This window comes from Poecilia latipinna, unplaced genomic scaffold, assembly GCF_001443285.1.
Source record: "Poecilia latipinna isolate Pla-1442-1.1 unplaced genomic scaffold, P_latipinna-1.0 Scaffold2370, whole genome shotgun sequence".
Lineage (NCBI taxonomy): Eukaryota > Metazoa > Chordata > Actinopteri > Cyprinodontiformes > Poeciliidae > Poecilia > Poecilia latipinna.
The window spans coordinates 52,803-68,944 of NW_015114986.1; the positions used below are offsets into that span (position 1 = coordinate 52,803).

A 16,142-nucleotide genomic window follows, 5' to 3' on the forward strand; every position below is an offset into this window, starting at 1 on the left:
TTTTTATTTATATTTTTAAATTTTTTTTTTTTTTTTTTTTTTTTTTTTTGTTTTTTTTTGTTTGTTTTTACAAAAAACTTTTTACTTTTACTTTTGTTTTCTGGGTGCTTTTAGGGGAGAGTGTCTGAAAGTATTGTTGGGACTAAATAGCCACATACATAATTTACTTTTCAGCAACAGTGAGTAAGCCTCTTACTCTTATTATTGGAAATTATTTTAAAGTGTGGTTTACACTTTGTATAAGAGATGGACTGACTTCTACCCTAAAAGACAAAAAAGGATCCTTATTCCAGAGTTGAAGTTCACTGCCTGGCCAAAGAAAAGTAGCTACTAAAGACAAAAAGGCTGCACACTCACCTTTAACTTTGATGAGAGCACTTATCTGCTGTGGCATTGTTTCGATAAGCTTATGCAATGTCAAAGGATTTATTTCCATCCAGTGTTAGATAAATTTTTCACCAAGATCTTGCATTGATGATGGGAGAGTCCAACCACTGAGCAAAGCCTTCTCCAGAACATCATAAAGAATCTTAATGAGCTTCAGATTTGAATTCTGTGGTGGCCGATCCATGTGTGAAAACAATATCTCATGTGCTCGAGTCCAGGCTTTATGCTCTCTTGCAAACTAATCAATTAGCCTCACTGATTAGTGGTTTTCTCATGGCTACAGTTCAAAACACTTGAATTCCCTTCACACTGTGTGCAGAAAAATGCTTTCACTTTCAATATTAAACTAGTAAATACTGTTGTTTCTCTTCGATTTGGTGACACCAAAAGTTTAAGTGATCACTGATCACGGTCATTCGGGGGTTTTTTTTTTTGTTTTTGTTTTTTTTCCAGCCACATTTTTTCCTCAAAGACAATGGTTCCTCACTATCCTTCCATTATAATGCATAATAATGCATTGGATAGTTCTCAACCTAGTTTTAGTAGTTCCTGCAAACTTCCTAGATGTTTTCTATGCCTCAAGCATCCCAATGATTTGACCCTTCTTAAAACAGATTAACATCTTTTCCATGACCACAGGATGCCTTTCCACATGGGTGTTAATCAAATGTGAGAAGCTACTTATTGTGTCAGCTGGGGTTAAATAACTTACCGATTTGTTCAGTTAAATTTGGGTGGTAACATTTTAGGGGCCATACTCTGTATTTTTTGAAAGGAGCTAAAAGACTTTTCCAATTGATAAACCAGGACCAGTGCTTTATGCAAATCACGGAGGAAGACTGTGAGGTGCTATGCCAATAGCACTAACCTTGATGAGCATCTCAGACTTAGTCACGCTACAGAATATGGTGACGGCAGGAGGCTGCCATCTGAAGAGGAAAGGAAAGGTGGCATATGGGCGACACAAACTTCAATCGGTTAGTGCTTTGGCAGAGATACTGGCATCAGAGTGTTTTATGTCACTGGAGATTTCTTCCAGTAAAACATGTTCTGTCATAATTTACTGACTGCCGACAAAACATATCTCATAAATACGTACTGTAGTCATAAATTGTTTTAATTCAAATTTAAGCAATAAAACTAAAAATATGTTTTGGAAGCCATGAAGATACGTAATCAAAATGTAAAGTTACGAATCACTTCACCTTATGTGAATAGACTGCGGTTTACCATTAAGTCATGATAAAATCCAATCCTGTGCCAGGAATTATAAATATTAAGAGTGGGCTTAAAGTTGATTAATCAGTGTGCAACTCATTGTTGAAACCCACGTGAAAGCTGGAGAAATGTAATAAACTGAGGAAAGTCTATGAACACCTGTCAGGAACAAAGAAACAGCATAAACCAACTGTTACATATCAAAGCGGGGATTATTTTAATTTTTGTTAGTCTCCTCTCAGAAAGGTGTGTATTTGTATGTTCCATGCAACTATAAACTATATAATGTTAACTCTGCCTTTCCATTCTGTAAAATGTTTATGAACTAGTGCTGATGGGGCTTTAGAAAGAGATTTGTTTTTGTCTGTCGATAACTTCAAATATTTAAAATGAAGTCAGAGAGTAGGCCTCATTAAACGTCATGAGCTTTATTCTGAATGCAAGTGAATGAAGAATGCTGTAGAACTACAATATTCACTGTAAAAAATAATGTATTGACCAATAGGTTTTCATACAGACAATGTGACAGATTCCAGCAGTATAATGATTATGTTGAACGCTTGAAACTGAACTACGGTAGGAGATGTATAACAATTTATGTTTATAATTGTGTCACTCTTATTAAATTCAACTTTTAACCTCAATTGTATCTGCAGCACATCAACAATGTCCTTTTCCTTCTCTAAGGCCAAACTGCATAATGTTGAACTTATTACAAATTAAGTAAATAAAAAGTCTGACCCTCAGGGATTTTTTTCCCTTCAGAATTCTTTCACACAATCGGGAAGGAAATTACCACCATAACGACGGTGCTTTAGACATAAGACACACAACCAAGTATTTCACAGTGAAAAGATAAAAAGCATGTACCCATGCTACAGTGGATGAAAGTTAAAGTGATATAAAGGGGTTTAAACCATATAAAGGTAAACAAGAATGCCTGCAACATGACTCGTAAAAAAGAGAAGCAGAATCCCACTAAACAACAGGTTGACATTGAATAATTCAGGGAGCATAAGAGTCCGTTTGAGAGCAAGCTTTCTAATATTCATGTGACATGATAGCCAAGACAGGAACTCTGGCTCTCGCCGGGCACAATGTTATTCACACGGTAAGGCACAGCAGTGTTTTGTAATTCATAGCCCTGGTTTTAAGCCAGCTATAGACATATCAAAACCAACCATGAGCCTCAGCAGTAGCTAAGTAGTTTTAAAAAAAATTATCAAATTTTAAACTAAGCTGAATCAGATATCCAAGGACAAAAAACACCTCTCATCCGAAGGTCTGACAATAACTTTCCAATTTTGGAAGAGGCAGGCGATGAGCAGTTTCTCTTCTCTAAGCATAGTGTAGCTAAAAATGGTGGATCAAGAGGTACAAGCATTTTAAAAGTCACCTGAAAGTAAAGCAGTCATTTATTTACTGTCCTAAACATTTGCCATCTTGACTTTGAATCATATCACATGGCTAAAGATCATGTGGATGTAAGTACCTCAGTAAACAAAGGAAGCCTTACCACCTTGGAAATAGAGGCCCCTAAATCCTGCATGTATTACTCTAGAAAAATGGTGGACAAATTATTCTTACAGTCAACTGAGTCCTTCAGTGAGGGGTGGAGGAGGCCTCTTGGTGTTCCATGGTGTAGATTCAGCCTGTGGAATAAAGTGGAACAGATCTTAAAAGCAGGCCTGCAAGCTATAGTAGATCTGACAATCTTAATTTAGCACTTGACCCATTTTTAAGGGCATTGCACTGATTGCATCATTAGAAAAGCTGGGAATCAAAGTATTTCATTCACCAGTAATCAGATAGGTTGTGCTTCTCATGTCTTAGTCTGCCTGCTTTCAGCCAGAAACGGTTACTGTTGAGGTAGTACTCTGCATAATTAAGATGCCTTGCTAAAAAGACATCCTTCTTAGAATCCAACTGGACTACAGTTATTGAGATGTTCCTCAAAACCTACGAAGGTAGAAATCAGTTTTAGATGCTGCAATGCAAAGGTAATTTAGGTTGCAGTGCAGTTTGTGGTAAAATAGCTGATTTCACCAACTGCTGTCTGACAGGGGGGATTTGGGGTCAGTTCATCTAATGAAAGGCTGACTGAAGAGGCAGCAGAAGGACAGGAAGGACTAAAAAAAGCAGAAACCTATCAAATACTATTGTAAACAAAAGCCAACATGGCAAACACAGTAAGACAGCAAGACAATGAAAACCATGTAAAAAGTTGTAAAATTGCTTCCTTTCAAAACTATTAGGAGAAAAGTAAATCAGAGTGAATTTTGCTTCTCCAACATGATACTGATCATTTTTGTGGTCACAAATTTTCATACTATTAACAGCTGTTACCATCACCAACAATACAAAATATCAGGTTTACAAGAACAAGAACAGTGTTTTTTTTTTTTGTTTGTTTGTTTTTAGGAAAACTAAGAGTTGCCATGTCTTGTCTGACCCTCTCTGTGATGTGATTCTTTATGGCCTACCACTTCATGGCCAAGTCTTTCTTGTTCCTAATCGCTTCCATTTTGTTATAACAGCCGACTGTGGAATATTTTGTAGTGAGGAAATTTCATGACTGGACCAATTTCACAGGTGACATCCTATCAAAGTACCAAGCTAGATTTCACTGAGCTCCTGAGAGTATAACCCATTCTTTCAGTGATTTGTAGAAGCAGTCTGCAAGCCTAGGTGCTTGATTTTATTCACCAGTTGCTATGGAAGGTATAAAAATACCTAAATTAAATTATATGAATGAGTGATGGAATACCTTTGGTAAAAGTATTACAGTTTTCTACTTTCCACAATCTGAATTGGTCCCAATGGCAAAGAAGAACAGAAAAGAAATATATTTTTCTCTTTTCATAAATAGAGTAAAGCTTTCATAAATGTCAAACTGTGTTTTAGAGAAACAGCTTAAAGCAGAGCCATCTACTTCAAGCTTTAGTCTAAGGATTTTCGATTGTGAGCTAAAACTTGTCAAAAGAAGCCTAGATTCCTTAAAACATATGCCTTTAGTTCAGCACCAATTAAAAACCTAAAGGGGAACCCACGTTGGGATCGCTGCAGTTCCTCTCATTAATTGATGTGGGTGAATTGGCCGGAACAGATTAATACTGGACTTCAGTCACAGATATCCAAATGGAAGAAGTTCAAAACCACAAAATGTCTTGCAGCGATGCCTTGCAGCATCTGTCACTAACCAGACACTGAACAGAGAATTATATAGCAGCAATCTTTGCAGCCATTAATAATCATATTTCTTTGTAGAGCTTGAAGTTGCTCGTAACAGGTGACTTTTTTCCATTGTTTTCTACCAGATAAAGACGCAGTCATATAAATTATTTACACCTTACATATATTTTTAAAATCCATGTTGTCAGCCAAAACAGGGCACCTAAGCTTAAAGCATTCTTTTATATTCATACCTCATAATAATAGCTTCATCTTACCATATGAAGTCCCATCCTGTTGGCGGTAACATGGCATTTTTGGAGACAGGCTTCAGTTTAACGTCATGTTTTAATATTGTGAGCCTATAACCTTCTCATTATTAAATGTGTCTGTTATCATGCCAGCTACATTTAATTAAACTGTCCAACACCAGAGCAGACTGAGGTGGCTTTAAACCCTATAGGGATAATAGCATTTCTGTTGCGCATGCTGTGAAAAACTCAAATATTAGAACTATTTTTTACAATAACTAAAAACATGTACATTACAGGACCAAACAACCTAGCTGGATAGAAAGCATCAACCTCCTGCATTATAAATACACCTGTCCTTTATGTCCTAATGAGAAGGCTCATTAATCCATGTATGTGGTAATTAAGAGTTCAATAATCACCTTCTGTCTCCATTAGTACCTGGACCCTCTGGTCTGTTGGTAAAAAGCTCCAGAATGCTGAAGCCTCTCCCCAGAGACAGATAGGAGCCGTCTGGTTTGGTTGATAGCGACACTAGCTCCACAACGACCAGAGTGCTGGGCAGCAGCAAGGACGTATGCAGGTACAAAACCTGAGAAATAAACACATGGGACACCAAAAGAGATCATCTAACTTACAGTGTTTAGTCGTTCAGAATGCTTTGAGATTAATTTCCCATATCTTAAAGACAAAAGCCATACGTTTGCAATAAATATTAAAGTTTTTCAAAATTAAAGGCAATAAATTTACAATATTGAAGCTAAAATATTCGACATTGTAAAGTAAGAAGTTAGTAAAAACACACTTTTCTGAGATTGTAAATTCATTCGGGACAAAAAATGTCAAGTTCTCCAAGACTTTCCAAGAATTCAAAGTACATATACATGCTTTCCATCTCATAATTTGAGAAGTTTCTGTTTTGCAGTTTATTTTTCACCTTGCAGTTTATTTTTCACCTTGCGCAGTTCATGTTTTTTTTTTTTTATTTGTACAAAGGCCCAAATGTGCCATCATACAAAAGAGCTCATCTCTCAGGTCCTTTTACTATTTTGCCATTCCTGTCCACAACACTTTAAAAAACACTCTTGGAGTGAGAATACCCAACATTAAAGCATTTCAAGCATATTTATGACCTAGTTTTCCAGCAAGAATATTCTAATTACCGCACAGGTTCTCGTCTTTTTAAAACTCACAGATTTGGCACTGGAGCCAGCTCATTAACACCTTTAGCTGTCTATCATACATCTTTAGCCATGTGTTTGTGATAGTTACAGAGTATAATAGGATGGAAAAGGTTTGGTCTGGAAGGCCACATATGTTGTGTTAAAATATTAATGTTCTTATCTACATTATTTCTGCCATCACAGAAGGGTGGACTGAGTTAGCCAAGGGCACTGATACACAATCCCATGATTTTATATGTGAGCAGGGTATATTGCATCCTTGCAGTAAAGGAAACAAATTATGATCTAGCAAATAAGAATAAAGGAAAAGAATACAGACACGCATAGAAAATGCTTGTTTTCTTTAAGTCTGAGTGGGATTGAGCACACTGATGAAAGAAGCATGATGAAGACGACATGTAAAATAATAATAATGACCAATAAACAGCATGTTGAAAATCACATCAGGGAAATGACCTATAAACAAGGACAGATGGTGCACTGTCCCAGGGTACTTTACTTGGCTAGAAGCATCCACTGTTGCCGTCATTCGAGCAGTTCAGGGACATTCAAAATAAAAACATAACACCAGTGTAGCATTTGGAAGGTAATTCCTAATATCCCAAAGACACTGCAGATTCACATTAGACATGCATTAGAATAAACTGAAAGCTGTTGTGACAAAACTGTAAGGAATTTAATTTGAGACATGCACAAAAACAAAACAAAAAAGAAAAGAGCAACCTCACTGGATTGATTCATCTCCATTTTAGTCATGTACCTTAGTACTTGATGAAGAATATCCTTATCTTAGAAAGATGAATCAGCTAATTTTATTACAGCTGTTGGACTTTTTGAGCTTTGATATTTGGGACAAATCAATACGATTGTTGATATCCTAAAGGAACTGAAATCAACAAATTTTCCTTTCAGGACGTGGATGAGTTGCATTGACCTGCTATTTCTGTACAAGCTCAGAGATGCTAATACCTTTTGGGAGCCTTTTTGTTGTCTGTGTGAGGTAGATGCAATTGTATACAGGCTCTGATGTGTTCAAATTGGAAATAATAGCCTTCCTGTGCCAGAGCCACCCTGTTTTACACAGCACAAAGGCCTGAATACCATAAGGAGACCTATAAATTCTCTCCGATCCACTGGTTGTGGGGAACAACTCATGTTATTTTTCTAAATCACCATCAATACCATGATGTCATTGTCAGAAAATAAGTTAATCTGAGCTACCCTGAAATAAAGAGATTCTCCAAGCCCTGTGTAACTTCAGATGCGAAAAGGTCCATAAAACCCGCATGTAAAATCACACAGACTGTAAAAGGGCTTTTTTTATTTCTATTTTTTTTCTTTTTACAGACACCATCTAGTAAGGCTAGTATTTTTCCAAATACAAGAACTTCAAAGAAAGAGTACAACATGCAGGGTAAAGTTCTCCTAACACTGTGATATGGATTTTTTATCTGCCGATTTTTTTACATCAACAGCAACTTCTCCTGCAAAGAAGATTGTTTATTTATACCCAATATGGCATAAAAGTTGTGAAGATAATGGAATTAAACTCATCCATCTAAAGCAATTTGACTATATTTTCAAAAGATAAATAGCCCCCATCTTGCTCTCACCAAGATCATTTATCAGTTCTAACCCAACATTGACAACAAAATCTAAGCCTGTTCTGTTCTATGAAGAATAATGTAGCAGGAGGCCCACCGTGTCTTTTTCCAGAAACGTGTTGCATATAATTCACCATATTGTTTCTGTTCTTGTTGGTTTGGTTTTTGTTTGACATGATTTTCATTAATACAACAACATAACAGAAGAAGGCAGCTCTGGTGGAGTTCATTTTAACTTCTACTGTTCACAAATCAACTGCTTGAGATCATTTGTTTGTCAGACATTTGGTCCTACTTATCACTACAGCTTATAGAGGAACTCAGAACTGATTCAGCGACAAGGTTTTAGTGTGCATATTGCTTTGTTTGGTTTTCATCACATTTATTCATATTTTGGCCAAACACTTTGGTTTCATCTGGTCTAAAGGGCATTTTCCCATAAGAAAAAGTTTGAGAGAAAAAAGGATTTTTAAGGCAATATCATCAAATAGATGCTGCAGATCAGTTTTCTGTTTTTCAGCAAGTACGTTTGTGTTTGTTGTTGGCCCATAACTGTACTTCAATACCCAGGTGGCCAAGTCAGACGGCAGCACCATTTCGGAGTCTGGTTCTGCCAGAAGTGTTTTTTTTTCGTTTTGTTTTTTTATTACAAGATAGTTTTCCTTCTCTATGCCAACACTTCCATCCCGAGGGCTAGATATGGAATGAAGTTGAAATATTTATCACCATTCATTGTGTTCATTATAGAGCTTGTTGTTAATTTATGTTTCTCAATCCTATTAATATTATCAGTAATCAAATGTGTTGGTGTGAACTGAAACATTATGATATTCTACCAAACCTTTTTTGAACTGGACTAAATTGACCTATATATATAACAGAAGTTTAATTTAGTTGTTCTGAATTGATATACTGAAGTCAGATTAATTCAGTCTTTATATAGCTGCGCTGTTACGAGAAGTTAAACATGCAGAGTCCTATGGAGTCTAAATTTAAGCTTTAGGGATTTCTGTAATTTCTCTGGGCACAGCATGCTCAAATCTAGAAAGATGGGACCACTCCTACAAAGTCTGACCTTGAATGGGTTCCACCAGTAAATATACTCTCTCACTCTAAAATTATGGACCCCAGCTTGTTTGGATACAGCAGAAAGGGTAACAACAATCTTATGCCCAAGATCACCCTCTTTTATTCTTGGTACCGTTTAGAAAAGTATCACTTTGTCATGGTATTGTCATTGACAATACCATGGTAGGCCACCTTACATTCAGTCCAGTCACAGTGTTCAAATGTTGCTTTAGCAGAAAGATTTGGGATTTGCATCTTATATGACTGAGTTACATAAGTCCCTAAATGAAGCATCAAGCCTTCTCATCAAACCATTTCATCATAAAAAAGGGTGGGAAGTGTTCAGCCAAGTGTCATCTTTCCATCAATGCAGGCAGAAGCTGATAAACAGCTCCAATCAATGCAGAGACATTTGACTTGGTAATGAAAGCAGATTGTCGGAGGACAAAAGCCAAATGTTTGAAGGTTTTAGAGGGTATTTAGTCTACTTTGAAAAAGGCTCAGAAACAACTCTTTTGTCTTGCCAGTGTTGAAAGTTAAAAAGAAAATCTCTGGAAAAGTTAGAGAACATTGCGGTTATTAATTGCAATTCCCACAAATCTGAGTTTTATAATACGGAAAATTCATGCATGCAATTGCGCATGCATGAATAACGATGCGTAATAACGCATCTCTGCGTTATTACGCAGAGATGCGTAATAACGTGAATGTTTGCATAGGAGCAATAAACTAAAATGAAAGGGACTTTTAAAGGATTTCTCTTCTTCTCTCTAAAGGATGAGCTCCCTTCGCTGTCCCACGATATCTCTTACTAACAAACAGGCCCGGATTGGCAAATCGGGAGGAACAGGACATTTCCCAGTGGGCTGGCTTGATGCTTGGGCCACCAGGGCTGTTTTCCTTCTGTTTTTGTGTGCATTTCTTTCGAGCTTTAAATATCTGTATAATACAGCACCATATAACTGGTCAACTTTGTCTCATAGCCCTTCAGTCCAAAGAAAGCTAGAGCACCAAGAACCAGCTATAAGCCCAAAAGTCCAGACAGGACAGAAAGGATTACTCATTCAGTGAATATGTTCAGAATTAACATAATCAAGACTACAGTGTGGAACTGCTTTTTATGAAAAGTTCCCTGAGATGCTGAATGATTCAGCTCATTACAGCTGCCCTGAACTGATCAGACTACTTTGTAAAAACGGAAGATTTGTGCTGAGAATTATGACCATTTTTAAAATCTGATTTAGTGTCAGAGGCAGAGCCGGGAGCTGAGAAAGAAATTCTCATGACCAGTTCACTGCTCAGGCATATATTAATTTTCCATGGTTGACCATATTTCTTTAAAATTACTCTTATGCAGAGGGGAATAAACACAATAGGGTCATTGGAAAGTTATGCTATACAGTAAATAAACTTGCAGAGAACAGTGGAATTCTTTTTCTTTAATGATGAGGATTAGATATCTGTTTGATTGGACTGTAGAAAGGATCTTTTTTCCTGTGTCTCTTACGTATCCTGCTGTGTTTCTGGGCCTTCATGATGACCTCTGAGGGCTTCACAAGACAGATGGAGTTTTGTGGCGTTTAAATTTCAAACAATTTGCCTCCAAGTTCCTATTAGAAGCATTCTGAAAACATTCTGGTTGGATTTTATGTCATTTAGAAATCAGACTGAAATAAGGTCGACAAACCATGCACGCAGCACTACAGTTTTATTTGTGAACAATTTTGAAAACTACATATCATTGACCTTCCTCTTTGTAACTATATGTTACTTCTGTTGGTTGGTCAGTCACATAAATTTCCAATCAAATACTCTGAAGTTTATAGTTGTAACGTACAGAATTGTGAAAGAGCACAACAAACACTTTTGCAAAGCACTGTGAAGGAAAGCTCTCCCTGACTGTAATGTTCCTAGATTTTGTAATGATCTGAATTAAAAAGACTTTTCATGTTTAGGAATAACTGCACAACTAAGCAACTGGTCTATATTTTTTTATAAATATGCAATACTTGGTATTAAGGGGTAAAGTTTGGCAACATATATGTAATAAATTGGGTTTTTGTCCCACATAATAAGGTGATTTTTAAGGAAATAGGAGAACAGGTTGTTCTATTTTGCACTCAATTGCACCTCTAGGTTTGTACTAAACACAGAAGTCAGTTTGTTTCTGTAAAGTTCCATATTCATGACGTTTTCCAACCAATATAAACAAGTTTTTAACAGATATGTACAATAAGACAATGCTGTGAGCTCTTGTTACTTGAAGGCCACTGAAGTTCTGGGAGAAGTCATTTAGCGAAATAGCTTGCATCTGCAGCAACACCAGGCGCCATATGTCTGGACTAATGAGAGGTTATGCTTTGCAGCAACAAAGCGGCACTTGATTCTCGCAGGGGTAAATATCTAAGAGCTCCAACTTAAGTCAAGATGGAAGAGGAGCAATATGGTGATATTAAAATAACTTCAACATGGAGGCATGTAGTGTGAAGTCACTGTCAACAGCCAACCTGTCAGCAGCTTTTGAAGCATTATGCTAAGAGAGAACTTATCTATGACTAGCGAGAGGTGAATGGGAATGTGAGAAAGCAATACCGTGGAAAATTAAAGAAAAACAAAATACCTCAAGTAAAATGTGTTCAATTACTTTGGGTATGTACCTTCGACAGCTAAGAAAAAAATTACAGTTCTGAGTCATTAAACTGGATGCCAGTCTGCCTCTGCTTAACTGAAATAATCAATTTTCTCAAGGTAGAATGCTGTTTTATAATTTCACTTCAGACCAAGATGGTTTTAAGGAAATTATTTTAGGAAAATGGAAAAACAACTTGCACTGACCTAGAGCTTGCTTTTTGTATGCAGCTCTTACCCATAAAAGCTTAATTTGCTTCACTATTTGTCTTCTGGCGCTAATTGAATCAATTAGGACCCTTTCACACAGCTATGAAAGTATAATTTACCTCTCAACCTGGAAACACATGTTCCAAAATCAAGGTGTTAAAATTACTTACTTAAAAATCATCACCAGTCCTGGAAAAGGACTCGTACCACTGTACACAAGAAGCAGGATGGTACAAAAAAAAGTTTGTACAAATTTCAAAAAATTTCTAGACCAATGCAGCAGAGAAACCAAACCACATCTTCATAAGAACCATTAGATATTAACAAGGAGAAAAGAAACAAAGGACATGCATTTGTAAAAGCCCATTTTCATATTGTTAGGTATGGTGGGGACTGGAGTAGCAGTGGACATTTATTGTATTGTTTATCATATATAGTGATAAATTTTCTAATTTTGATTCATACAATAAATTCCAATTCCAAAAAATTGTTCATACCGTCAGGATTGTTAACTTTACAATCAACTCCACTGTTTGTTCAAAACATGCATCAAGAAATATCAGTAAATTTGAGAATATAATTAAATGCAGTGACTGTGTGCAGTCTAGCAATACAAATAACGCTTCTTCATGTGGCGGATGACCTAAAGAAACATATTACAAATGAGCTTGTTTTTCAAGAGTAATATTTGTGTTTCTGGGGCTATAAATGCTCCTGCTTAAAAAGTTGGGTTAATGTTATTGCTTTTCACACATTTTTACTTGTGGTGCCATGAATCTGACCAACACTGTGCATTGACTTGGAGACTTGGACTTAGATAAGAAGTTACATGTAAGATATGCATGCTTGGATTAGCTGGTGACACAATATCCAGATTTCAGCACTCAAGACTGACACTGCTGCACATTTTCTTCACAAATGTGAAAAAAGCTTCTATCTGTGGATATAAGTTTTTGCTAGACAACTGCTACGTTCACTGCATCTCAAGTCATCCAGCTAAAATCAAAGATTCAGAAATAAAGCAGACAAACGCTTTTGGCAGCTTCTTGGCTGCAATGCTTTGATATTGAAGTCTATATATGAAGATCTCTGATACAAGTCTGGCAGCAGGATGAGGATGAGAAAAGAGATAGAGGAGGTGAAAGAGAAAGGAGGAGAGATTCAGCGAGTCATTTTACAGGCACAGAACCAGTGGGTATCAGTATCACAAATCCTTTTGGTGTGAAATTTTGTGACAGTCACAAGCACAGTAGAGATGAGAGATGGCAGAGTGGATGATAGAGAGGCTAAGAAAATGACAAGAATTGAGGCTTCAGGCTCCCTTATGGCCAATATGTCACTGGATTGCAGCAAGAGAGATAAGACTGGTATGCATACAGTATGTGTGACAGGTGAATAAAAAAGAAAAAAAAATTCCAACAAGACAAGATTTTTTTCTGTGAACATTATATGCACTAGGTAGTTACACAGCATTTGGAAAATTATTGATATGCAGGAAATACAAATACATGAGAGATCCAGATGCTAGTGATTTCTTCAGACTTGCTCATGCCCTGAGGGACTCCTTGTCAACTAAAATCAGTGCTGTACTCCACTGAGTTTCATATGAAAATTATAATATTCTCATGGTTTAACATATGGAAATATCACTCCATACATGTCCCAGCAGGAGGTTGATGCTGGGACAGTCAACCTCCTACTGGGACAGACTATTTTTTGTGACCATTGTCAAAACAGTTCACTTAAACAAATGGGAACCAAAACCGCAAAGTAATATAAAAACTTTTGAAAATTCTTATAGAATTAGTATTTATATGCCCAATTAATCAAGATATCCAAAATATTTTGTAGCATACTGCACTTCAAAAGTCTTGCATTCATGATCATTGGATGAGATATTAAAATTTATGGAGCACAAAATAGCGTGTTAACGAGTAGAAGCAATGGAAATAGCTGGGTATGATGCAACAGTCAAAAAAAATGACTGAGGCCAAAAACTCACAACAGCTGCATGTAAATCAAGTTTGTTACACTAACAGTCTTACTAGTTGTTAACATCAAAACTGGTTTCAGTTCCAGAAAATGACAATATACAGAATATAAGAAATCTGTAAACAACAAAAAAATCGTCTAAATTTTTGTTTCAGTGCCCCTAATGTCCAAAGTTCTCCATCTGATTCAAACAAATCTCTACCATCTACAATTTTGCCAACAAGAAACTGAAGTGCTTGCTGGGTAATTTTTTACTTTGTAACAGAGGTTTTGATCTCCTGTTATTGCTAAACTCTGAGTGAAATGTTTCAGTCTTTGGGTGCTGGCTGAACGGTGGAGGGGCAACATAATGCTGCGGGATGGCAACAAGGAAAGAAAACAGTGTCTCCGTGCCAGACTTCAGACACAAAGAGGCAAAGATGGAATTGACACGTCAAAGCCAGGAACAACAAAGTACAAGACAGGCAGAATCTTTTTCTTTCCCCTCAGTCTCAACACGCGCCCACACACAAACAGGCAGCGCAGACCCCAGGGAGAGCTGATAGCAGAAATATTGGGACGAGCTTGCTGTGTGTGGATCTCTCATATGTGTGTTTTAGAATCCGAGAGTTTGCGTGTTGATGTGATAGGGAGAGGGGACAGGAAGAGAAGAAGAAGACAGGCATGGAGAAAGAACAGTCAAATGCAAGGCAAGTATGAATACGCAGCACACACTAAAAATGAACACGCACACAGCTAAAACCTCCTTGAGGCTCTCATCTCTCTCTGTCACCTCAGCAGTAGCTCTTGTGGGCCCTTCAGTTCCTTTGTGCATACACACACCCACAGTGTATAGCTGTGTATTAGGGGATGTGCCACTCCACTGTATAAAGCTGTTAAGCAGCAGCTGCTCCACGATGTGTTTGGTCCCTGTGGAACTGAAATATTGATCAGTTCTCAAGCAAGGCGTGTAGTCTTCAACCCCATCGTCCCCATGTATAATTGAAGTGTATATCTTTTAGTGTGGAATGCCAGTTGGGAGAAGGAATTAAGCACAGAGGTAGGCTGGAGAGGGGTCCTTGTGCTATGGAAGCTCCTTTGTCCATCAATCATGTGACCTTTTGCACAGGCGGTTTTCATGCTCAGCGAAGCGCCGTGAATTGGAAGAGAAAGGGAACAGAACAGACTCAGATTCGATCTAGGTTGATGATTTACAGCCAGACATTTATCTGAGCACTTAGCAGCTCTGAATAAAGAATGACAAATTCCTCCAGAGCATTTTGGGCAAGAGAGCTTTGACCCAGGACAAAAATATCTATAAACCTCATGAAAAGATCAAAACTAAAAAGACATCTGTTCACCTAGTTATTTTTTCCATCTTGATTGGAAGTTGAGCTTGGAAAAATGACTTGAATGTTTCAATTGATGCCATCTTCTTTCAGCTGCAGAAAATCAAAGTGTATAGTTTGTGCACAAAGTCGGTGTTATGATCATACAGACTACAGGTGCTAAATAAGTTGAATAGCAACTGTCAAAAAAAAGTGGTCTTAGCCAGCACCACAAGGTGTGCCTAATGACATGGACAATAAGTTTGTGAGAAGTAATTTTTGTCAATCTGCGATGCAATAAAAAAATATGCTTGTTTCTAAGCGCGCAAATAAAATTTGGTGACATTTTCACATACTTCCAATAAACAAACTGGTTCCAATTCACGGCTTAAGGTACACAAGAGATCTGGGGTTTAAAGATACGACACTGGCTCACAGAACAGGTGTAATGAACTCACAAATGCTCTAAGTAACACTGCGCAATAATACAAATGTGTTAGAACATTTAAACAAAAAACAGAAAAATAGAAATGCACATCTTTTTAAAATCCACACTTAATGAATAGGCTAATATCTTTCATCAAATCTCCATTGTTGTAGTGATTACAGAACAACGCTGAGCTGACGAACCAATGGGGTGTAAAATGTAAGCAAAAGTTAAACCAAAGGTTGTGACTGCAACATTAAAACAACTGCACACACTGCTTCACCCTCATTTATCAATGCAAACCAATGGATTATGTGCCATCATCCTCTGACTGCAAAAAAGAAGCACATAGTAAATTTAAACTGACCAACGTGTGGAGAAAATTCATCATAAAAGTAGCCAAGAGGCCCATGGTAACTCTGGGGGAGCTGCACAGATTCAGAGCTGAGGTAGAAGTACCTGTTTAAGAAGCAGCTATGAGGTATGTCCTCTACAAATCTGTCCTTAGAGTGGTAAGAAATACAGCCACTGAAGTCATGTCTGCAATTTCTCACAACCAACATGAAGAGGAGGGTGATCTGGTAAGATGAGACCAAACCTAAATTATTTAGCCGTCATATAAAACATCACGCTGAACACACCATTCCCATACTGACATGTTGTGGTGGCCACATCATGCTGATGGTTTTCTCCAG

The 16,142-nt window shown here is 37.3% G+C and overlaps 1 protein-coding gene across 1 annotated transcript in view; it reads right to left on the bottom strand.

Moving 5' to 3' along the window:
* Window positions 1-16,142, bottom strand: part of LOC106937529 (nephrocystin-4-like) — a 66,001-nt gene that overhangs the window by 38,491 nt on the left and 11,368 nt on the right. The window contains exons 4-5 of the mRNA XM_015019074.1: window positions 5,450-5,619; window positions 3,193-3,257 (exon numbers count right to left, since the gene is read on the bottom strand). Coding sequence (XP_014874560.1) covers window positions 3,193-3,257; window positions 5,450-5,619 — 235 coding nt within the window. The remainder of the gene's footprint in view (window positions 1-3,192; window positions 3,258-5,449; window positions 5,620-16,142) is intronic.